The sequence below is a fragment of the Micropterus dolomieu genome, linkage group LG12, assembly GCF_021292245.1.
Source record: "Micropterus dolomieu isolate WLL.071019.BEF.003 ecotype Adirondacks linkage group LG12, ASM2129224v1, whole genome shotgun sequence".
In the NCBI taxonomy this organism is placed as follows: domain Eukaryota; kingdom Metazoa; phylum Chordata; class Actinopteri; order Centrarchiformes; family Centrarchidae; genus Micropterus; species Micropterus dolomieu.
In genome coordinates, this window is record NC_060161.1 from 10370503 (window position 1) to 10395672 (window position 25170).

The following is a 25170-nucleotide window of genomic DNA, read 5'->3' on the forward strand; positions in this document are numbered from 1 at the left end:
TTACCTACAAGGATGCTGAAACTTTTCTTCTGGTCTTCATAAAATTCATTAACAAGATTTTCTATTTGCTTCTTTGTTGCTGTTTCTCCATTGGGATGTAGGTAACAGCGGCAAGTAGCAGTTAACAGTTAACAATTGGCTAATGGTTTTGATTTTAAAAAATATATGTAAGGTTCTTTTACAAAATGTCTCTTGCCTACCTTTCTTTTATTTTGCGCTGTCTCATTTATTGATGTCTGTTCAATGTGTGAATAAAAAAAATTGAGATTGAGAGATGTAAAGATGTAACAAATACATAAAGAAAATGTTTCAGTGGGAGTTTATTTCTTGGCAAACATTATGCAGTCAATTTAAGATAGTTATGAAGTTCTGGGAGGCATTTTTACCCTGGACACTTGCAATCCATTTTTGCTAGCTGTTTAAGCTAAGCTAATTACTATCAGGCACCATTCTGAACACACTGACTGTGTCCGAAATCACCACTCATTCACTCCTCCCTACTCCCCATCTAGTGAATTGTATGGAGAGGACTACATAGTGAGTTCACCCACAAAATGAAAACACTTTCGTATACTACTCTGATCATTACCTTGGCGCTGTTGATTACGTCATTGCTGTTGGACAATCGGTTGGTGGACTTTTTTCTGCACAATGCATGATGGTGTATATATAGGCTTGGTTGTACACTAGTTTTCAAAATGCATTCTGGTGTGATTGAGTGGACTTTATAGGATATAATAATTCTCACTATATATTCGGACTGCACTACAAAAGGGCAAGCTCGCTATATAGTCCACTGTATAGTGAGTAGTGAGTTATTTCGAACACAGACTGACATAAAAATGATATGTAGGCTAATTCTAATAAAGATAAAGTTCCATCATTTTGTCACCATCCAATGAGAAATAGGAGAGACTGGGTATGGTTGTAACATGGGGAGAGTTGTAACAGCACCAATTCCACCAAATAGAGATAAGATAGGAGTTAGGTGATCATTTCAGTATTTACCTAGCATGGTGGTTATCAAGTCTGAAAGAGGTGCATTCAGAATATTTAGAGAAAAAACTGATTTTGAGGTAAGAAAGTAAATTTTTTGACAAAGACTATTTTTTGTTTAGTATCTATACTATTGCAGATAGAATTGTTTGACTTTTATTAGATTGAAATATAGTTTCTCAGGCAACATGTGATGCATTTTTTCCTTTCTAATTTCAAACCACTGTCGTAATACAGCTAGCTAAACATTGGCTGACAGGGGTGGGTTGTAACACTTCTTTTAAAAGTGTTACAGAGTGCCCTTTGCAGTCTGGGCCCACCAAACCTGCACTCCAGGGTTACCAGCATTAGTTTGTCAGCACTGTGATCAGTACTCCCCATTCACATGTTGCACACATATTGGTGTGTGTATCGTCACTGGACGTTTTCCATACTCTGTGTCCTCTGGTGGAGAGGGTAGAAAAGCGTACAGCTTGTGCCTGTGTGTAAAAAAACTCCCGGTACGCCAAAGAGTAAAATATAGAAGTGCTGGTATACTGTTCATGCACGTCTGTTACAGCAAGAGTGAAAAATTGTTCTTTGATATCTTTGATACCTGTTTTGGAAGCTTATCATATAGTGTGGCATCTATTTTTGATTCTTTTGTTATGATTGTTACAACATACCCTGCTATTGGGGTAGGCTATAACAAGGGAACACAATGCATTTGAAATCACCTCACGAGGTCTGTGATATTCTTGTAGCGGATTGAATTGGTTCCATTTGTAGTGAACAAATGTGGGTACTTTGTAAAAAATTCAGTGAGTTATAGTTACTGATAAAAAAAAGTGTGAGAACCATACTCAGTCTCCCCTACATATAGTAGAAAATGTTACTTTTAATTGGAGTCAGTAGATGGCACTACTGTATAAAAGTGTATATGCAGAGATTTGCCAGGAAATTCACAGTTGTTGACCTTATGAGCATTTTTGCTCCCTATATTCACAGTTCAGTTTAAAAATTAAACTGATCGAAATAATTGAAGACATGCGTAATTCATGGCCTTCTGGTTATCTGTAGAATGCAAAATAATGTGTCACAGTTTGTATATAGAGCTGAAATAAGTTTTTGTTTCAGTCTTACTGCAGCAGTGAGTAAAAGAATGAATGGGACCTGATACCAGCTCTACACAAACTGTTGTATGTCTGTCTATGAACTCCTCACAGGCTCTGATACTGGCACTTAGAAAGGGGGAAAAAACTTTACAATTCAGCACCAGTTCATTTGGTAATTACTGATCCAGACTCCACAGCTCCGGAGGCAGAAATACCTGCAGAAAGCGACAGAAGCAGAGAGGAGAAGGACGAGGAAGCACAAAACTACAGGAGAGGAGAGATGTCAAGTTAGTAACGTGTTAATAGGATAAGAATGCATACAGATGGAGAGGGAGAGGAGCTCAGTGCATCATGGGGAGTGTCCTGGCAGTCAAGGCAGGGTCTGAAATTAGCACCAGGCAAACGCAGGTAAATTGTTGGCAGTGGCAGATAAAATTAATTTTTATCCAGTGGACGTAGAGATATTAATGCCTATATACACGGACTATGCAAATCTATCTTTATAAAGAGCTTGAGTCAGAGGGGGAAAGTGTCACAAAGTTAATACAATAAAGTTTTATCAATTGTCCTTCAATTCATTGTTTACCAGACTTACATTTCCTTAATGGATGATTAAGCGGTGGAATCTGACTGTGTATTTGGCTGTAGCCTACAGTGCATTTGAAATACTAGGTCTAATAAAAAAATCCAATTGCAGATTGATTGTAATAACAATTAAATTTTATATATATTTTAACTATCATAAAGGACATAATATGTTTGCAGTTACATGTGAAGATGGACAATGTTGCATCTTCCATTCTAAATAAAATTATATAGCAGTCACTCCACATTTGTACAAAATCGCACCTGGTTTTAATAGAACACACGTGTATTGTTGATTACATCAAAAAATTGTCTACCCTTAACTGTTAAAATTACATTTATCTGGAAAGTGATTTATCAGGTCTGTTCCTACAACAAATAGACCTGGACCTGTCTTGATGTCGGTTAACAATAGGAAATTAGTTTTCACACTGTGTGGTGCTTTTAAACTCATGTTTGTCCTTGTTTGTGTGTGTTTCTTTCACATTCCTCTTCATCTCTCCGTATGTGGATTGTAAAAGGGTCAACCTTCTTCCTTTTGCCTACGGAGGTGTTTCTTCTTCCAGTTTCATCTGTATTTTACCACAGTAACTACCAACACATATGATATATGGTAATAATAATGAAATGTAATGTAATTCAGGGCACAGTTCAAACAGGATCAAAAAATAAGTTGACCGTACATGTTTTTTTTCCAAAGTAAGGTCCCATGGGCCGGAAGCGGAAGCGAGGGACTTAGGCTCTCTATACAACAAGACCCAAACAAAAGAGGCACAGAATGCAAACTAAGTTAGTAACCTGACAGCTTAGTAAACATGTTTAGCTCAGCATAGGCCATCTAATGTTCGCTTGCTTCTTGCTTTAGCTACAACCCACAGGAGGTTAACTCTGTTGTTCGTTATGAAAAGATGCATGAACATTTGTTTACGTGGCCAAGTGGTAGTTGATTAATGTAATCATTTACATCCTGCTGGCTGTTATCACGTTAATGTTGGCTGCAAAAAGGTTACAGGCTTATTGTTGATTATGTAACATTATTGTTTCATTTAGTTATAATGTTACACTGGTTTGAGAGTCTGGGGGATGTGTTGACTTACAGTAGTTAATAATCTGTCATGTCGCAGTGCACATTACATGGTTCTGTAAGTGAAAAACATGTTACAGTTACAGAATTCCTTCTAGCTATGCAGTGTTATAAGCAGCCTGGATTGAACGCAGCAGGTGATACAACATTCATTATAACCACGAGACTTGACTTGGACTCTAGCTCAAAGACTTGTGAGCATCTCTACATGATAACGTTAAATTTAGTACATTTATTCGACATGCTACATCAGCAAACTAACATTGCTCTTTGTGTATCTTCCACTGGAGGCTCAGCAATGTGAGCACAGTAATGGATGAAAACGGTCAGTGAGCTAGTCTAAATATTTTAAATGAGATTGTTGCTATACTTTATAACACTTAGATTGCAGTAAGTAACGTTACAGTATTGTTAGTGGATGGGTTTTCTTCTGTGTTGCTGTATCAGTAAAATAACAATATATCTAAATTAAACATTTTGATGCAAACAAGCGGCAGGTCCAAGCTAACGTAACATTAGCTGGCTGCCCTGCCTTACATCACATTCTTTCTTGCAGGCTAATATCAACACTTTGACATAATACCATAGACTGTATATAAAAATACTGGTGGTACACAGGATAGTAATACGGCTCGTGTTAGCTGGTGATGCGGAAAGCGATACAACTTTGCACTGGATAATGTTAGCAACTGCTTGGTGTTAGGCGGCGAGCTAACGTGACTCTCTGTGACTCCAGCTTTTCTGTTACTGACCGTTTTCACTTCACGTCATCTGAATGTCGTTTGGTCTGATGGACTTCAGCACATTAACCTTAATTGTTGTTTGTATCTTTACGTGGAGTAAATGTTGGAGTGTGTTGTGCTGGGAGCCGGTTGTTTTGTGGTGTTGGTGGACTGCATTTCGTTAGCTGCGGTGTTGTAGCTGTAGTCGGAGAAAGACTCGGGAGCGCACATGTAGCTACATCCCGCCCCCCTGTCCTCACATTAAAAGCAGAATAGTGGAGACGGGCAACAGAGAAAACAGGTGTGTGCTTTATTTCTAAGTGAAGTTAGAGCCCATTGACAACAAGGCAGTAAAAATTTGATTTATTTAGTGACTTCATTGAAAAGCAACATATATCCCCTTTAACATAAAGTGTCTTTCAGTCAGTGCTCAGCAGGTAATACTTTAAATTGTGTTTAAGCTCTCCTTTCAAGGAAATGCCCTATTTTTTCCTATAATTTAATATAAATCAAATGACATTGTTCTTTCAGGAAACGTATTTCAGAAAATGTCTTTACATCATTACAGCTCATAAGGTTGTGTTATCAGCTTTTTAGCATCTTTTTCTTTTGTTATTTTAGACCAAGTCTAAGCCGATTAAGGCTTGCACAAACCGTAGACTCAACAGCATGTTTTCTAGCTTACAAGGAATTGAAGAGACATGGCAACGTTTTCACACTGTTGACTGTGTTTGTATGAGGTTTTTTACTGTATGATATTGTGGGTAATACAAAGCAACCAAAAGATATTACAAAAACAAAGGAAAATAGAAAGCAGATTTGCACATTAATACCAATATCATGACCATATTGTTACAAGCCTTTCATAGTATGTGATTTGATAAAGCAACAAAAGCCACAGTAACTTGAAGTAAGGATGAGCAGGCAGCTGCTTTACAAGGAGCGTTCATCCACCATTTTCATGATGTCCTCAACCCAGGAGAGATTTGGATCCACACAGATATGACGAGACTTTTGGGTAACCAGACTGAAAGAAGGAAGGTGAAAGTGTTCATGTCAGTATGTTGGTCAACAGTGTTTTTAATTGTTCAATTTTTTTGAAAGAACAACAAAGTAAAAATTAGAAATTGAGACAAAATTAGAATTAACTGTATCATCAGATATGGAAAACGTAATAAATAAAGTAATTTATGCAATGTACCTCATATCTAATGTGAAAATTAATAGAGTGTGCAGGATGTGTTAAACATGAACCTATTTTTTTTGTTTGTTTTTTTAAATGTCCATGAAATGTAATTGATTTACAAATAGTCACACTGAATAATACACGTTACACTTATGTAAGGTCCCTGTATTAAAATAAACTTTCAGCACTTACATGGTTCCAGTTTTTGGGCACCGGTAATCAGTCATGTAATATGAAGTGATGAGGTTTTTGTTCAATCTTCTTGGGTAGAATTTGAAGCAGCAGTCATCAGGACCAATTCCATCTAAGAAAAAGGCTATAAATGTATCATCATGATGTCCTGAGAACACCTCTAACACAGAATATGTTAAACTTATTAAGGTTATGGTCATCTTACTGCTGCAGATCACGGAGTCCAGCAGCGCAGCTCCCAGGATGCAGAGGAGAAGGATGTGACTGGTCCTCATGATGACTCGATATTCTTCTGGATGCGATGATGGAGATGGGCACAACTGCTCTTTGCCTGCAATAAAGGGCTCCTAAACAAAAGGTGGTGTGGTGTCACGTTTATTAAGATCAAAAAGGTTAAAAGAAAAAAAGGTGCAACTTTGCGGAAAGGGGAGGGCGGTTGTGGTGTCAAGGGGACCGAAGCTGCCTATGACAGAAACTTTCCACTTGGTTTTTACAAAGGTTGAGTGGTAGATTGCAGGAAATACACTTGTGGTTAGTACCGAGACTAACTCAAAGCATGACGGTAAAATACAGCAAAACCAACAGCTACAATATTTCTCTTAATTTATTATAAAATTAAAGGTTTACAACTCACTGTAAATGATTTGCCCAGCACAAAACAGCTAACAGTTAACGACTAACTGGTGAAAATTGTTTGGATTTACAGATCAGACATGCTGCACCCGTATATTACCACTAGGCCTTTAAGATCTTCAGACCCAGGCCTACTAGTTATACCGCGTACACATCTAAAAACTAGAGGTGACCTTGCTTTCCAAGTGGTTGCACCAACGCTGTGGAATACTCTTCCGTCAGACCTACACTCTGAGGTCTCAGTCGAAGCATTCAAAAATCAGCGGGAGGAATTTTTTTAAAATTAAACAGGCCTTTGTCTCCCTGTAAACTTTTACCTGTGAATAGTCATGTTCTCTTTAAAATACAAAATGCCTTAATTTTGATTATTTATGTGCCTTTCAACATACACAATTACATTGATTATTTTGATTGATGCCTTTATAATGTTTGATGCTTATTTATGACTGCCTGCTCCACTGTTTTATTGTTGCTTTTGTTATTATAATTGTTTTGTTTTTTGTAAAGCACTTTGTGACTTGTTCTGTGAAAGGTGCTATATTAAATAAATTTTACTTAGTGTGTTCATTTTTCCAGACGTGACTTGGCAGAAACATGCTCCTACGCTACACGCTACCGAGAGTTGGCCGTATGTGGCATTCAAGTTTTACTTGATAAAAGTACGTTCAGGGTTGCTTTTAACTACGCATTCGCAAGATAGCTGGCAAGCGTATCCTGTGCTCCTTTGGAACATAGGTTGTGCACGTCTCCAGCATTGTTAAAAAGTGAGTATGTCAGGGGCTTAACATTTCAGTACCAAGTCATTTTCCATTAAATATGAACACTGAACTGCTGATGGTTGAATATGTATAGCTCTTTATTTTAATAAAACCATTGTTTAAACACACTTCAAATTAGATACAGCTGCATGGTAATCCTCTGCTGTCTCCATCTATGTCTATCAGTCCTCAACAGTACACAGGTCTCTTGAGGGAAAAAACAAAAGAAAATAGACAACAAAAAACAACTAGAAAGAAATTACAGATATCCTCCATATCAAAAAGATAATCAGGAAACAGCTCACTACACTTTTTATTCAAATTGTGTTTGATTGAATTTTGTTTTCGACCACTGTGGATCATACAGTGTTGCTGTGGGTTTTGTGATACAAGGGCAAGAAGTAGGTAGTGTTGGCAGAGCTGGGAGGGTCAATTCATACACAGGCCAGACTTTAAAAGGTAGTTAGAATCAATTTGTAACTAACAGATCTCATACTGGAAATGCCACTTAACCACATAAACATGTAAAACACACACACACACACACACACACACACACACACACCCCTGCACACACAAAAATAAAGGATGGAAAACAGACAACCAGTTAAAACCTGCAAGTGATGAGAAAGTGATGATGCGAGACACAACTCAAAGGCTTCCAATCAATGTGCAAAAGGCTTTATTGCAATGGTGTGTAACCACACCGGGGGTGGGGGGGCTGTGGGAGGGAGGAGTGCATCGAGAAGAGTGATCAGAAAGTCTGCTGCATGGTGCTGAGCTGATGCAGACACTGAAACCCAGACAGTGAGTCTGCTAGCAGCCGTGAACCAGCAGACATGATGATTTACAAATAAAAAGGCGCTTTCTGTATTTTAATAATAATATCACTAATATTACAGGGCACAAAAGGGAAGTAAACTCCATCTCACACACAAAGTCAGTAGCACAACACATCAGATGCAGCAGCTTCACAACCTTTAACGGGACTGTCGCTGCATTCACACTGAAAAATACCATCAGCAGTTTGTTTTGTTTCAAGATTTTTGGCTGAGAAAAATCTGACAACCGAACTTGGGCAAAAACACACTTAACAAACTGCTGCTTTACTTCATGGGATCAACAGTAAGATGGTACTTCATATCTAATTATCAAGAAATGCTGTGTATTAACTTAGCACTGCCTAGCCTATGTGAGTGCATCAAAACAATGCTGGTAAGAAATTTCCCTCACGAGTGACACTTTAACCGTAGTGTGAATGCAGCATCTCGAGTTCTGACCCTCTGACAACCTCAAAGAACAGCAGCCACAAAGCCTGACAGATGACACAGTAACACCTGAGGACCAGGTGTTACCACCGACATGCACGTATGTTCTGCTTGACAGGAAATAACAAAAACCTGAAATTCTAACAGCACTCTGGGATTATAAACAAAACTAGTCATCTATTTTCATGCCACTGTGAACAACCAGTCAGATAGCTGCAGTTAAAGCACAGACTCGCTACAGAAACTACAGGTTTGCCACTCGACAAAGGCCGTGCAGTGCCCAGGACCTGATCGTCAACAACACGCTTTGTGTGCATATGTTGACATCTCTGTGAAGGGCTGCGACTAACAGTTACTTTATTTGACTGGAACAAGCTCTGTTTATGTCCCATCATCCTTTGGATAAATATTAAATAAACACAACATTGAACGACATCACACTCACACCAAGACATCAGGAAATCAAAACGCCAACGAGCTGAAATGTACCTCAAACATATTAAGGGCACGGTAAGCCCACGTCTGACACTATCTTGTGTGTGTGTCTAAAAGCAACACATTACCTCATTAACCAGTTTCATCGACATAAACATACTGCAAAAAATGTATTTTACAGGCAGCTTACGGCCCTCTTTGTAGAGGGTTAAAACATTTCATTCAATGTAACAGTGCGGTGCTCTCAGAGACAGAGAAAGTTTGTCTTCAGGTGTTGGTCGTGGATTTTAACTCACAAAACTCTCTTCAAGGCTCAACTCAGTCAACTCAGAGTTGACTTCAGGGAATGGTTCAGGAAATAAATCTTTACTGGCTGGACAACACGCAAATTAAAATCACGCCGAGGTCAAAAGACAAAATCAAACTCAAGAGGACATTGAAGGAATGACTGAAGTTTTGAGAAAAAAAAGGTGCAAAAAACACACAGAGACAGAGAGACAAGGTTCCACTTAACACATTTCAACACACATCTGACCCCGGAGATGTCATTACAGGACATTACTATTACTTACCCTGACTTTTGTTATTGGGGGAAAAAGAAAAGAGGAATTGTAGCTCGCGAGAGTGTTGACAGCAGGGGATTTCAAGCTAAGTGGAACAGTTGGGTAGTAACTGGTATGTCAGTGGTTTCCTCTGGTCAGTGGAGACCTGAGACAGCCTGTATGCGAGTGTGTGATACATTCTTCAGCCTCTGCCACCTTCATTTCTCAGTCAACAGAGGAGGGGTGACAGAGTTCCTTTTCACCCTCCTTCATCTCTGACAGACCCCCGTCCTGGTTCAAGTTTGAGCAGTAACACGGCTCAGGTCTATTACAGCGGCTACAACCAGGTATGTTACGGTGAAGTTGAACAAAGGTCTTTCAAAAGGTCCAGATGTTCCTAGTGGAGTCTCTTAGTGTGGGATGACTTTCCTCTGATCTTAGGCTCAGCGCTTCAGCACCGGGCTGCCTCGCTCCTGATCTTTCTGTAACGCCTGCAGGACCTGAGGAGACGGAGGGATGTACAGTTAAAAAAAAGAACCCAACAACACACCAATAAATCGCACAAAACAAAAACCCCTAAACCGTATAATGCCCGACCTGCGCCCACTTCCTGTTGTGACTGGTCATGTGAATAGCGGCGATGTGCTGAAAGAGCTGGTCCGCAGGGATGAGGTCGGGCAGGCGGGTGAGGAACTGGGCCATGTGGATGAAGTCCATGCTGGTCAGGATGTCCTGGTAGAGACGCAGCAGGCCCATTGCCGTGCGGAACAAGAACTCCTCGCCGTCTCTGCAGAACACATCCCACACCCGACACGCCAGGTCCAACGGCAGCGACTTACTGTACAGGGTGAAGATCCTGGAGGGACAAGGTGGAGGTGGGGGGGGGGGGGGGGGGGGGGGGGGGGGGGGGGGGGGGGGGAAACGTGCACTTAAGATGACGCAGTAATTTACCAGATGCACAAATGAAAAGAAACAAGGACATAACAGGTTTGAATTTTTGAGATACATTTGGAACCATATACACTAAAACATTAAAAAACATTTAAATGTTGGTTTCGTCCGTAGTCACACACAGCATTAAAAAAAAAAAAAGAAAAGTGACACATAAACTTGGGGTTTGTTATCATGAGGCAAGAGTTAGCGTGTTCAGCACTGGTCAAATTAATACTCAATACTTCCTACCAACATGGCTAATTAACTAGCTAACATCAGCTACTTTCACTCGTCACGTAACTTTGCAGAACAGGAAACGGCAGATTACTACAATAATTACACGTAGCTGGTATCATGTCTGTACTTTTGTTTAAGTCTTGAATTGATTTTATAGCATTTTTTAGTATTATTATTCTTAGCAGCAGTAGTATATGTTGTTGCTTAAAAATTAAATATGGGAAAAAGTTGATGTTTTTTACCCAGACATTTTAGAGCTGTAATCTCAATACTGCAAAGTAGTTCAGATGTCAGTGTTAGAGAAGTGTGACATGGCTAATGTTTTGTAGTCTCACTTTAAATAAAAAACATTCATCATAATTCACAATATTTAAAGGGGACCTTTTATACTGCATTTCCAGCTCTACATTGTAGTTCTGTGACTCCTTTCTGGTAGCTTTAGATGATTCATGTTCCTATCTTACAAAGGCCCTTCAGGCCCCTCATTTCAGCCTGCCTGACACATGCTCCTGGCTCTTTAAGCCCACTGTCTTCTGATTGGCCAAGACCCTGAAGTTTGTTTACCAGGTTGTTGTTTGCCCGAAAAAAAAGAACCGTATCTTGTTTGGCTTTCTTCATGTTATAAGCTTGGTGTAGTGTGACTAAAAGAAAGTGTGTGTCACAGACCCCTGCTCACACTGACAGCCCATCCTGTTCAGTCAGAAACACACGTTTCACACTGAAGCTGCGACGGGCTCAGTGTGACCCAAGTGTTATGTTTTGAGATAATGACATGCAACACGTTTCTAACAGGAAGGAGAACAATGTGCACCCTGCACGCAGGTGGAGAAACTCACCAGTCGATTAAATAAATATCAGGAGTCAAGTTGTTTTTCTTGAAATGTGCAAAGAGCTTTGGTAGATTTTCTTCAAAGAACACTTCAAATGCTGAAAAGTAAGTCAACATCTGTGGAGAGAGGAAAAGGTGGTCGTAAACACAAAAACCACATTGTGTTTAATGAGTCATCTGTAGGAATGGACCAGTGATTTAAATATTCAGTTTAATGCTCCTTAAATTCGCTGAGACTGCAGATGATTGCCTCTTTTTGAAATATGTAAACCCCTATAACATTTTTGAACTATTTGGATTTTTAATAATCCACCTGGAGAGTCATATTATATATTATAAGTGTTGTTCTAGTCTGTGGACAAATCAATTTTGTGCACATTTTCCTTCACCTGACCTAAATATAAGACGGGGTGTTCACACAACTGCTTATCTGCTTCAATATACTGTTTCCAAAGTCAATATAAAAAAGCTCAGGTAAACAGTCTATTATCAAAACAAGCGGTAATGGCGGTACGTGCGTGTGTGTGTGTGCTCGTGTACTGACAAGGCTGTGGTCGACTCTGAAGAAGGCCATCTGACAGGGCTTGTTGAGCAGGTTGGCAAAAGCTATAAAGGCATCGGCTGTGTCCAGGTTCAGGATCAGCACTGCTGCGATAAACGACATTCCCTGCACCTAAACACACACACACACACACACACACGACAGAAAATAACAATTACAACACTTGTATGTGTACACTGCCACCTGCTTAAAGTGAATTTTGCACTGCACAACCCATTTCATTTCATTTCAAACAGTAATTTACAATCACAAACAGGTCAGCGTCAGTCTGGATATTTCAGCTGCGAAGAGAGGTGAAATGCTGATGCAGACTGATGCAAAGAACACAACTAAAAAAAACCTGCACACTGAGGTAAATGCATATATTTTGTGCGTGTAGCAGTTCAAGGGTTGGGGTCAGTGCAGGAAGTCACAGTCATTTCTACCTAAGAACAGACAGCGTGGGCCTGCAGTGGGGAGCAGCACAGCAAACCACAGAATCTACAAGCCCAGTGTGCCTCTGAAGAGCAACAGAAGCTCAATAAAGAAGTTCTATGTAGGAGCACAGGTTAATACAGTCATCATCAAAAGGGGGTTAACTTGACCTGCGCAGAGTGCTAAAGTCCGGACGTTCTCTATTCACCTGCTGAACACAGATGTGTGCATCTAGTTAGTGCTGTTTTATCGCTGCGGACCTGGGAACACTACAATCGTTGCCATGACTGCACAGGATTTAATGAGACCTCACTATGCAAATGAACAAATATCAAATACACTGAAAACACCATAAATAACAGCAGGTTGGTTGTTAAACATTTAAGACAGCTGACTTCTGACCAACTGAATACAGTTTCAAAATTCCTAGTGGTTGCAAGCTCTACAAAATGAATACACCTTCAAATTAAATCATTCTGATCTATAATGATTTATTTATTTTCTTTATAATTATTTATAATGATAATGATTATTTCAGCTGTCAAATTCAGCCAGTTTTCACTAGATTCTGTACCCATGAGCAAAATACCTGCCACCTCTGGCTCTGGCAGCGGGGCACCAGACGGTAGCCTATCAGATTTTTGGGGAGGCCTGTGCCACCGTTTTGGTCGCACTCCCGGGTGTACCGGCACATCTCTAACATCTTTTCACGTCTCTGTCACAGTTTAAATGTCCATTGGAAGCATTTCAGAGTGTTTTAAAGCGACATTATGTAAGATCTGGTGGGATTTGGCGCCTCTACTGTTTCAAGTGCATCGGCAAGTCGCGCATTTCTTCTGAGCTTCCTCCATCACCGTCCTCCTCGGTCTGTTCCCCTCTGCTATTAGTGAACGTTATGTCCATTGAGGCTGCTGAGCCCGGTTATGTTGCCTGCTTTTCCTTCTCCATCATAACACAGACACTGCGTTCTACTAGCAGTTATTATATGAACTTAGAAGTAGTAGAATTCCTGCACACTGTCAGCACTGAGTTAATTTGCGATGATTTGGTCTTTTTGTGTGATTTTATTTGTGCGTTACATAAAACCTTGGTTTACCTGATAATAAATATAGTTTTCTAAGAGGATTTCCCACTTCGAAGACACGAGCTGTTCCCGCAATTACACACCCAGGAGAGAGCCACGAGTAAAGATGGTCCGCTCACACCGGCTTGAATGGCAGTTATTTATCTCCGGCATCAAACAAAGGCCGCATATCTTATTCTCCTAAAATCAGAGAAGCCTCAATACTCTCTACCCACCCTCTTATCTAGACACCACACACAGTGTGGAAATCAAATACCAGAAGCTATCAGTCATCTCGACCACAATGAAACTCAAGTTATTTAAAGATAATGATAGATTATGTAGGTGTTACGTGGTAGAGCCAGGTCTGGGTTGTGTCATTTTTACCCTTCATAATACGCAAATAGTACTACTACTGTATAAAAGCTCAAAGCTGACTTACTATTACTAAAGGTCACTACAGCCTATTTACTGATCTGCAATTTAATATTAACACTATATAAAGAGACGCATGTATCACACATACATGAAGACCCAAAAAACAATACTCTGTGTTAACCCGCTGTCGTGACTCTGATCTGTGTACAATTAAGACAACAACGTGAGGCTTCATGACTGTTTTCTTAAAAACAGTAGACAAAGTGGGTATAAAACAATAACAGGATGTAGTGCTGTTTGTGTGTAAGTGTGTATGAGACTTACGTAGCCAACATCTGGCCGGTAACAGGTGTATGCTCCCAGAATGCTGTGTAGTACATCATGATATGGGCCGCCCTGATGAATGAACAACATAATAAAGTCATTGGCTATCAAACAGGCTAAAAATACACTAATACACACAGAGCTTCACAGTTTCTTGCAAGGTTAGCAGGCCAACACTGTATTGAAGAGATCTGCCAATGAGACGCATTCGCTCATTCATACTGAATGAAAGTTTGCAGCATAATCCCCCAACCGTGTCTGACCAGAGGCTTGACTATAGACAGAAAAGGACTATGACATGTAACACAACAGTGTTGGTGTCTCATGTGACATTCAAGATATACGTCACCTTGCTTTCATTACAACAATGGCGGGTGAACATTGTAGCAAGTCGCTTTGTTAGCCGTGCACATTTATTCCAGTCTTTTTTCTTGTTTTAGGGGTGGGTGGAGATGGTAAAGTGGATAAGACACATGCCTTTGGTGTGAGAGACCCAGGTTCAATTCCCCACTATGACACATCCACCAATGTGTCCCTGAGCAAGACACTTAACCCCTAGTTCCAGAGGCGTGTGACCTCTGACTTACTTAGCATTTGTAAATCGCTTTGGATAAAAGCGTCAGCTAAATGAATAAATGTAAATTTTATCTTTATTATTTTTTTTATTATTAAATAAAAAGAAATATAGTGTTCATGGAACAAACAGAGGTATACAGAACAGTATTCAAGCATATCAAAAGACACAAATAACAATATCATTGCCAGGGGTAGTCTATATTATGCTCCATTTGTTAACAGTTTTAATAAAAAATAAATAAATAAATGATATAATGTACAACCTCATGGAGGAAGCGTACAAAGTTTTTACTGCTGAATTTATATTTATAAACGTGGAATTTTGCATTATAAAGTACTCATTTTCTTTACATATCGGTTCCAATATGATATGAACTTGTATGTTCTTCTTATTATTTCAAAGATGCTGAGAGAAACACATTTTTCAAACTGGTGACTCGGCTGCACCGGGGAGGGAGTGGGAAGTAAGTGGAGCCTATATTTCAAAAAAGTCTACTAGTCTGCCTGTATTTCTAAAAAGCATTATCGTGTCTGGTGGAAGGGCGTCAAATACTTCTGCAAATTTGTTTGGTGCAACTGGAATATTGTATGTTGATAAAAACCCTCTCCATTGAATAGCTGGTTCACCAGTATAATCAGATTCTGAACCCATTTGCGTTTATATAAAATATCTATTATTATGTGTTTATAAATCAGTTAGCACAGGGAGTTTGCCCACATTGTAATTACAATTTAAAATAAAGCTCAAACCACCAAAACAAAAGAAAATGTGATGGGGAATAAAATTCCAGATTGAGACAGATTTTACTGTCCAGGTGTAAAGAGAGAGCAGTGTTTGTGAGCGGAGATATCTCCTCAGCGTTGGTAAGTAACACTCTGACTTTCAGAGATAAATCCCTTTGCAAACACTGATTTAATATTTTTTAATGATTGGACAAATATTTAATGAACATCTTGCTTTCTGATCTTCCTTGATCGTAGTGAGCGAACATTAGAGTCTTTTAAAGGTAACGGTTCACACTTATTTATATTTATTACAGCCCAGAAGCCTGTGAGAAGTTGTTAATTACATGGATGGCTTGCAGTTTTGTTTTGAAGATTGTGGTTTCGTCAGCAAGTTGACTGATGATGGCATCCCTGCCCGCAATGGAAATTCCTTGAATAGCACAGGTAACGACGACATGGGTTGTGAGAACTTGTGTACAAAGTAAAAACATGAATTCCCCGTTTCAAATTAAATCTATGGAAAGTTCCACTTTTCAATTTCATAGAACTGTTTTCCATTAAGAGTTTTAATTGCTTTGCAATAATTTTTCATAATTTTCATATGAAAGAAAGATCAATTGGTGTTCTATTGTATTAAAGGCCTTACAAAACTCTAGGAAGAAAAGACGCTTCACATATCAAGTCAGAGTAGTTAGGATTATTTAACAAGTCTAATATTAGAGATGTGGCTGTTCCTCAAAGCCTGACTGTGTCTCTATAATTGTGTCGAGAACTTCATTAATTCTCCTGGCACATTTATGGCACTCTTCACACCCAAGTGAAGTTGCTGTGCATCATACGCAGCATGCAGATGCATCCAGTGGTAGCCTCGTACCAGCAGCGTGTTTGTGTGATCAGGGTCGCACATACAGTACGTCATCAAAATGTCACACCTGTTACGGCATTCCAGGTATGTCCTTTTTCACACAGACAACGTTCCGGCTCTGTTACTACCAATGTTGATCAAATCTGACTCCCCCTTACCGGCTCCGTACCTCGGCATATTGGCGCAGTACTCCCGGAAAATCATGCAGCGTGAAAGCAACTATTTTCATAATGAAGACACATTTTTTGTACAGCACAAAACATTAGTATTGTATGAGGTAGCTGAGCTTCTCTCACTGACCTGCTGGAAGATACACAGGTGGGGGAAGGTTCTTGAGATGTCCAGCTTGATCAGCTCCAGGCTTGATTCCCGATCTGATGAACCAGCATCTGGAAGACATGGCAACACATCAATACACACACACAGAAGAAAAAGTTGAAACCTGCCCCATAATTTCTCTAATCCAATGACGCAGTAAATTTAAATTTAACATTTTTTTGTTTAGTCAAGATGATTTCAGTCAAATTGATGAATTACTATGGCCAACACTGTAGGAGACCGACAAAAAAATTGTTCTATTCTGTCTCTACCTGCAGTGTCAGTCTCTGAGGAAGGTGCTGGTGTGGTCCTCCACTTCTCTTTTGCCCGGGCCAGACAGATGTTATACAGCTCTGCAGGGACACGCAACAGCACCACAGTACAGTCAATTTGAGAGTAAGTGAGTAGGGCAGAGGCTACAAGAAAGTGCGTAGAAAACAAGATGACTGGACAGAAACCAATTCAGGTGATAAAAGCATTCAGCTCTTCACTTTACTCTGCAGGAAAAAGTTCTTCCTCCATTGTCAGAAGACATTTATTTTGTTGCAGTTCACTGAAGCTCCCGGGCTGTGCTTTGACCTGGGGCTGCCCTCTAGTGATGAGATGCTGAATCAAAATAATTAGGTTTCTGAGACCTGACATGGAGCTCTGCACTACTGACCCTGAGCTTGCACAGCAGCAGATTAATATTAACTGCAGAAGATGGCAAATACAGGCCATGCTGGACTGGCTCGCAAGGAGCTGAGAACTGCAATGTGAGTGACTCTTGAATCCGGATATCTTAGCCTTTATTTGTTCACAGTGTGGGAAAATAGCACCATTCAAAGTATTGAAAGTGCTAAATTAGCTATTAGTTCCTGTACACAATGATGCACAGACCGCTATCACCGGACCAGCATGCACCTGTCCCTTTCACCTCACGTAGAACTGCCTCGACCTAGCGTTAGTATTTAATTTTTAATGTATTATTGTACATTAATAGCATAATAGAATCTTTCCATTACCATTATAAGTAGTGGTAGTTGGCAGTACTAGCAGTAGGAGTAGCATTAGCAGCCTTAATAACACAACTTTACTTAAAGGGAGACAGTGTCGGTGAGCCATCTATGAGAAGTCAAACGACTTTGTATTGGACCGAGCTTTGTATGAGGTGTGTGTGTGTGCAGAGTGATAATACATGGCACTGTGCTCCATTTAAAAGGCTGAGTCACAGAAAGCAGAGTGGGCCAGCTCAGCAGTCAGCGAGCGAATGCTTATCTGCAAGTAGCCCCGAGGGTACTGAGAAGCTTTCTCTGAGTGATTTGAAGTTGGTGCTCCCTTAGCAAGTAGAGAATGAATTTGCTGTGTGTGTGTGTGTGTGTGTGCGCGTGTATAATCTCCATCCAGACTTGAGAGCTCACTGAAATGCTGCCTCTTGTACTAAGGAAATCATTGGACCATGCTCCTTCTTAATGGATTCTATTATCTTAACTCACTGACACTTCTTACAAATACAATTAGACAAATTGCTACATGCATCTGTGTGCGCGTGTGTGTGTGTGCGTGCGCGCTCGTGTGTGTGTGTGTAGCCTGTTCTATCGTGTTGAATAAACCAACAAAAAAGTAAAAGGTCATACAGGTGTGATTTTAAGAGAGGAACAAAAACCAGTCAATTAACAAAGCAGGACATGACCGTCACAGGTTACAACTGTATTATATTAAAGGTCAAGTGTGTAATATTTAGGATCTATTGACAGAAATGCAATATAATATCCATAACTATGTTTTCAGCTGTGTATAATAAAGTCCTTAAATAATGAACCGATATGTTTTATTACCTACTCTACAGAGCGCGTTTCGTCATTATGATGAATACGTACGAAGAAGAAGGAGGAAGAACAGGAAGTAGTCGTAGTCTTTTCTTCTCAACATAAATAACACACACTCAGATGCACATGTACCATGCGTGATGTTGAGCTCGTTGCCCACAGCCAGGCTCCACACCTTGCCTCTGACACTGGGGGGGATGCCCTGCCACCAGAGGTCTCTCACTCGTCGAGATGTACACCTGGAGGAGGGTTTAGCACATCAGAGGCTCCTTATCAGTTGTGTTTAATAAGAGGAAGGCATCATTTATCAATCAGAGCCCCAAGGTTCTGCATTAGTGAATAACACTAATCCATAACTAGGTACTAAGCCCTCTGAAATGTAATATTGTGTCGTGTCATAAAATGCCATATCCTGTGTTTTGTGCATGTTAAGGACATACGCTGAATACCCCATAGGTTTCCAGCATCTTCATTAGTAGAGGCATGCCTGACTTACTGACCAGCACATTATTTGCACACAAACATAGGTTACACTCCACTCCTATGGATTTAGCCTTTAATTCTGTCTTCTTGCGTACTGCTTGGGCCAGAGGTTCGATGAGTGAACTGAAGAGATTGGGGCTGACAGGGCAGACCTGCCTGCACAGTGTCAGGGAGTTAGAAAGGCTACAATTGACCTTTATTCTTGCAGTAGGAGAGGAGTGAAGTCCCTGAATGCAATGTATAAAATCGTCACTAAAGCAGAATCTCTTCATTGATAGCCCGAGAAACTCCCTAATAAAGGTTACGTTTCCAAAGAAGACTACTTGGAATATCAGTGTTTTTATCATTCTGAGCTCAGTCTTCGTTTGTACTCACACTGTACTCCAATTAGGCAAGATCTCCTGGTTCCAGGTCTGGGCGGCTGTTCCAATGCTCTCCTCAAGCTTACACCGATCCTCCAGCTGCTTCCTTCTCTTCTGGGCATCCTTCAACTCTACAGACAGGAGTGTGAATAGAGGTGGTTAGATACAAAATACAACCAGGAAGAGGTAGAGTTTGTTGAACCACGTAGTAGAGAAAGGTGGAGGAAAAATAAACTGCATGTGTTAGTTAATGAATGAGGGATGAAACAACATTGTTATCCAGCTTTACAGATTCCAAGGATTTCTCTAGTCAGGTTAGTGATGCTTCGTTTGCAGCTCTGGTGGACTCCAGTGCTCCTGGAAGAAGATGGTAAGAGAAGCCTTGATTACTTTAGTCAAATGAGCTCACCTCTCTTCTTGGCCTGGGCCACCATCTCCTCATACTGCTGTCTGTGTTTCTGTGCCTCCTCAGCTGGCTTGGCAGGCAGATTACTGTAACACAAATACATCAACACAAAGAAATGAGTTGTGCGTTCTGTCAGCTTGACTTTCATTATTCATGTTGAGCAAGCTTGTGTGATATAAAGAGAGGAAATACACAGACAAAGGAACAGAACAGGAGCCCTCACTGACCTTGCTCTTGTAACTTTCATGTGTTTATGAAGTGAACTCTATCCTGTGCTGTGCATATATACAGCTCCATATGATTCAGTGGTTGTACACATTTGATCATGCTACTAACTTGAATTAAAATACAATTATTTCTTCTATGCACCATTAAAGAGAGCCCATGAGTCTAATGGTGCTTTCAAACCAAAAGTGAAGCGGTTCCACTGTTGTTGTTAGCGTCGGTTGGCACCCTGAGCTCTGTTGGACTACTACTTCATATTTATATAAAAAAACTGGACATTACTTGGAGAAAAGAAAGCGAGAAAGTTGAACTACCGGATGAGTTCAGAAAATATATGTCTGTAACTTTATTCCAGCTATGGTTGTACTTCACTGTGAACAAGTTAGCATAGCATTGCCCCGATCGATCCAAACTCCATTCAGAAAACAAACAGTTTAGAAGTTGTTCTGCTGTCTCATTGACACACCTGACAAAGGTATGAATTCATATGTTTAACAAATCGGCATCATATTGGAGTTATTTCAGCATCAGTTTGATCCGTTTTCTTGCAATTAAATCACAGCAAAATGTTTACTTTGGGTTCATACAGCTAGTAGTAATCGCGAGTTGTGTTTGTTTGCGTTATCACGTTGTGCGTGAACCCCTGCTAGGAAAGCGTTGCGAGGATTAAATTCACATTTGGTCTGAATGCACAGTAAGGGTGGCATTGCAGGTTGTTTGTCAGTCAAAGAGTCTCTTTAAGACACTTAGCTGATGTGGTGTTGGATTGCTGCCTGACTTTGTCATCTGATCCATTGCTTTTTTCTTCCACTCTACACGTATAAAGAGATGGTGCACTCAAATTTTACTCCATAACACAGAAGCTTGTGTGCATATTTGTTACCAGTAGGGGGAGACAGTGAAGAAGGGAAAGAGGTGGGAGTTTCATGCAGCAAAAGACCTGAGCAGCAGCTGACTTCACAATTTTTGCCAGTCATGGTGTCAGTATAAACTTCCTTGTGTACACTATTATTTTCAGTGGCCATGTTCCCCAGAAGAAGTGCTAATCTTGTAGCTGGGAGGCACCACTGAATGAAAGATGAAGCCCAGCATTCTGTCTGCATGTTCACAAAATGTAAAATGCTAAAAAAACAGGGTAATGGAGCCAGACTGATGGAGGATCATTAAACTTTCAGCAGCACCTCTTTTAGTCTCTTAGAGTCTGTGATACAGAGACATAGTGGGAGCAGGAACAATACTGAATGGAGTCTGATGACAGGGCAGAGGAAGGAGGGGATGATAGAAAGACAACAGACGTGGCTTTAGTGTCTAATAAACTCCTCTGGCACTGAGGGAGAATGAAAAATGTGGGACTGTCTCACAACCCGAAGATCTAAGACGGTGTGCGTCTGTGTGTGTTTACATACGCAGGTCTGTCCTCCAGTATAAGTGCGGTGGTGGAGAGGGGTTCAAAGTCCAGGTTTTTCCTCACACTCTGCCTGGGAGACGTCGGGTTGCCGGGTCCAGCTCTGCCACTCTTTGTTTCATATTCCTGACAACAAAATAAACACATGATTTAGAAACAGAAACTAACAACTACAAGTGGAGTTTTAATATACAACAGCTTTACAGAGAACACAACTAGCTTTTGACCTCAGTTTCTTTAGGGATATATTTAGTTTCACATTGCTGCTGGCGATGAAATGTCTGCAGCATTTACACACACACACACACACACACACACACACACACACACACACAGTGAGGACTATAGTGAGGGAAATAGGTGGATTAGTTGCTTTATAATCCATGTCAAAGTACAAATAGGACATGCATCCAGCTCCGAAGCCAGAGAAAATTGCCACAAGGGTCACAGTTGACCTCAAAACTAATGTTGTGGTGAGAGACAGACAGCTAAGCTTTAATGGATGGGGAGAGGAAAGAAAGGAGATGAAAGCACTTAAAAGAAATAATATGAGAGAGGATTTGTCACATGGAAACACTGAGAAATGTCTTGACAACCTTGTGACAATGCTCTTTTGGCCTCTGAGCATTTGTCAGCTCGTGTCTAATGAGTGTGTGAGTGTTGCTTCACCACTGGGAGTGGAATACAACCTATAGAAAGAGGAGGCCATGTGACTTACAGTCTGTTAAAGGCTAAGGCCTCAGAGCAGTTTAACACAAGGCCAACCATCAGCTGACTTACACATTGTGTGTGTGTGTGTGTGTGTGTGTGTGTGTGTGTGTGTGTGTGTGTGTGTGTGTGTGTGTGTGTGTGTGTGTGTGTGTGTGTCAGAAGCCAGCATTAGGGAGCAGGTAGAGCACTGCTAGAGGAAACTAACAGGTTAATCAGGAAGGTACTGGAACTAGGGCAAGTGCAATGTGAGCACCCCCTGAACTATGTGTCCAAAATGGCCTCCAGCGTGCGATGAGCTGGTTAATAATGCAGGCCGAGGACTGCAAGCAATCAGCTTAACACAGGGACATTCACATTGATCAGCACAGGCCAACATAGACAGGAAAATCTATTCCTACGACCGGACTGTGTGAGTGTGCATGCATGGCTGTTAGTGACGCATCCCGTGGCTCGTGTCCTGTCTTTGTGTTGCCGTCTGTTGCACCAGGGCCTGTTCTTCATTGACCCTAGGGGACAAATAAAGGTAACTGACTCAGATATAAGCAGCTGACACAGAAGACCCGTGTGTGTACTTCCCACTACTGGTCCCTTCTTTAACCCACCAAGCTACAGGTTTGGTCCAAATCACCCTCAGGCTGAGCACTGACGCTTTCCATCAACACAAACAAGTTTTTAGGCCCACACCTTTCCACATTTCTAGACCCAATCTATGATCTCTAAAGCCTGCAGGCCTCATTTATAAGCGAGTGTTTAGGATCCATACTAAAAAATAATGAGATTAAAAACAAACAAACAAAAAAAACATGTGTGCACACAGGTAGCTTTTCCTTTCAAAATCAGTCTACATGGAAATGTGAGCACGTGTATCAGCCTCATATCCAGCCCTCCACACGCCCAAGCACCCCATGAACAATGATGCACATTTGAGCCTGCTTAACCGTGAATCATGGCACAAACAACCGAGAGGAAGACGAAAAAAAAGACAAAAAGAGAGATTTCTTTCTGACACAGATATCTAGGTGCTTGTGTGATTGGGAGGTTAGTTATTGTTTGATGGCAACAGCAGCGGGGTCACACACAAAAAGAAAATGCAGCGAGTTTAACTACATTATATAATTCTCACAAGGGGCTTCAGGCAGAAAGGTAACCTTCATAGATTGTTGATCACATCAAAAACACACCTGTTGGCTAATTCTTACTGGTAACAGCCGGTTGCCAGAAACCTCAGAGTGGTTAATAGCCTACTTGTATTTGTAATGGGATGGTGAGGTTCTCACAGGTTGGTCAGTCTAATGCTGGACCCAGTTTAGAACACAGATCCAAGAGCACATCTCTGGGGAATCTAGATCAGCGTATTACAGGTTCAGGTGTGTTATGTTAATAGCGGTTAATGTGTACTCGAGTATCTAGCATTTAAGCAGAGATGAGGAGCGAGCTACAGAGGTCTAATAAGCTCAATTGTTTCCAACTCCAGCCCCCAGAGTTTTTTGTACCGGTTTTTAGCACCAATACTTTTGATTCCTGCTTTCAGCACTTTTTGCTACTCAATGCTCAGACATATTTCAGTGGGTATTAAAAAAGTACTTATGTTTAATACAGAGACCTTTCCATGTGTGCAATCTTGTGTTCAGATCTCACCTAAAAGAAAAAATAAATAAATCACACGTGTATTGTGTTTTTCTCATTAATGATAAGAAACCCCTGTTGTCCCCTCACTTATAGTGTGGACTGTTACTCTTTCTGTGTATGGGGTAGTAGTTATTAGCTGCTGGAGTTGTATCCCATGACAGCCTGCAGCCAGGGCAACCAGCTTTGTCACGCTGGTGTTCAGCAAACTTCTCAAATTCCCTGGTACTGCTGTATAAGAGCTCTATGGTTCCTGGCGGCTCTGACTGACTGACTAGCTGTCATGCTGGTTGCTAATGGCCTTTATGGCGTAAAATTATAGACATAAGGAAGACACTTTTTTTGATTTAAAATGTGTCTGTTAGCATCACACCATGCGGCTTTACAAAGTCTCACACAATTGGCTAATTGCATTTGTTATGATGAGCAACTGGTGGCAAGTTCTTTCTGTATGCAAAGTGGGCTTGAAAGTACACCATGGTTGCAAATGTTGGTAAAGCTGTCCTCCTGTGTTGCCTTGGATTTGTACCTATGCATTATGTTCTCATGAAAACACCACTGGCTTTCTCTAAGCTGCTAGATGAAAGGCCACAGCAGGGTGCTCAGCCTGGTTCACTGCACACCAAACTTCAACAAGCATCTTTTAACTGGAAACCATTTTAGGCAGTTCCATAGTTTTTTTTCCCCCCAGAGGTCATTGAGCACAATTCAAAGTGGGAATGAGTCAGACGGCTTCTGTGTGGTTGGCTGCATGTCGGTGTGCGTGTTTGGCAGCAATTGCGGGTCAGGTTACAAATTCACTAATCACAACTGTTACTCAAATTCCATCACGATTTCATTTATTAACTTCAATTACGTAAAGGAATCTTAATATAAAGGAAGCACTTACTCCTCAATCTGTGACTCATCACATTTACTGTAATGGGCTATTATCAATTTGTAAGGTAGAGCGTTTGTCCACTTATCAGAAGGTCGGTGGTTCGATCCCCAGATCCTCCAGTCTGCATGACTAAGTATCCTTAGGCAAAATATTGAACCCCAAATTGTTCCCAATGGCTGTGGGTGAATGCGTATGAATGTTAATTTCTGTTCTGATGAGCAGTCGGCACCTTAGCCTGGGCAATCAGTGTATGAAGGGGTGAATGTGGCGCTTCGAGTGGTCGGAAGACTAGAAAGGCCCTATACAAGTACAGACCACTGAACATTTAGCTCTGAGAGACTGAGATAGAGACAGGACAGAGACCATCGTAGAACGGATGAAAGCCGAAGGTTACTGTAGGTATTTAAACTTTTTAGGAAAACCCCATTTAGATTATTTTGATTGGTGGACCCTTACGCACTAAAGGAACATAAATAATCGAGGAATAGATATATATCTGGACTTTAAGACCGCTTCAAAGGAACTGAGTCATCACTTTTCACCC

General features: G+C 40.7%; 2 protein-coding genes across 4 annotated transcripts in view; both read right to left on the minus strand.

Moving 5' to 3' along the window:
• Positions 1-4828: 4828 nt before the first annotated feature.
• On the minus strand, positions 4829-6374 carry LOC123980548 (C-C motif chemokine 4 homolog). The gene is made up of 3 exons (XM_046064985.1): positions 6065-6374; positions 5860-5971; positions 4829-5508 (listed from the first exon to the last, which is right to left on the minus strand). The coding sequence occupies exons 1-3, from the start codon at positions 6132-6134 to the stop codon at positions 5415-5417; spliced, it is 276 nt and encodes a 91-aa protein (XP_045920941.1). The 5' UTR covers positions 6135-6374; the 3' UTR covers positions 4829-5414.
• A 956-nt stretch (positions 6375-7330) lies between these two features.
• Positions 7331-25170, minus strand: part of tbc1d14 (TBC1 domain family, member 14) — a 49070-nt gene continuing 31230 nt past the window's right edge. For all 3 annotated transcript variants that reach the window (XM_046064982.1, XM_046064983.1, XM_046064984.1), the window contains 11 exons: positions 21411-21535; positions 19783-19865; positions 19387-19504; positions 18661-18767; positions 16993-17073; positions 16703-16791; positions 14236-14307; positions 12039-12167; positions 11502-11611; positions 10093-10351; positions 7331-9995 (listed from right to left, as the gene is read on the minus strand). In XM_046064982.1, coding sequence (XP_045920938.1) covers positions 9939-9995; positions 10093-10351; positions 11502-11611; positions 12039-12167; positions 14236-14307; positions 16703-16791; positions 16993-17073; positions 18661-18767; positions 19387-19504; positions 19783-19865; positions 21411-21535 — 1230 coding nt within the window. In that variant the 3' untranslated portion in view covers positions 7331-9938. The remainder of the gene's footprint in view (positions 9996-10092; positions 10352-11501; positions 11612-12038; positions 12168-14235; positions 14308-16702; positions 16792-16992; positions 17074-18660; positions 18768-19386; positions 19505-19782; positions 19866-21410; positions 21536-25170) is intronic.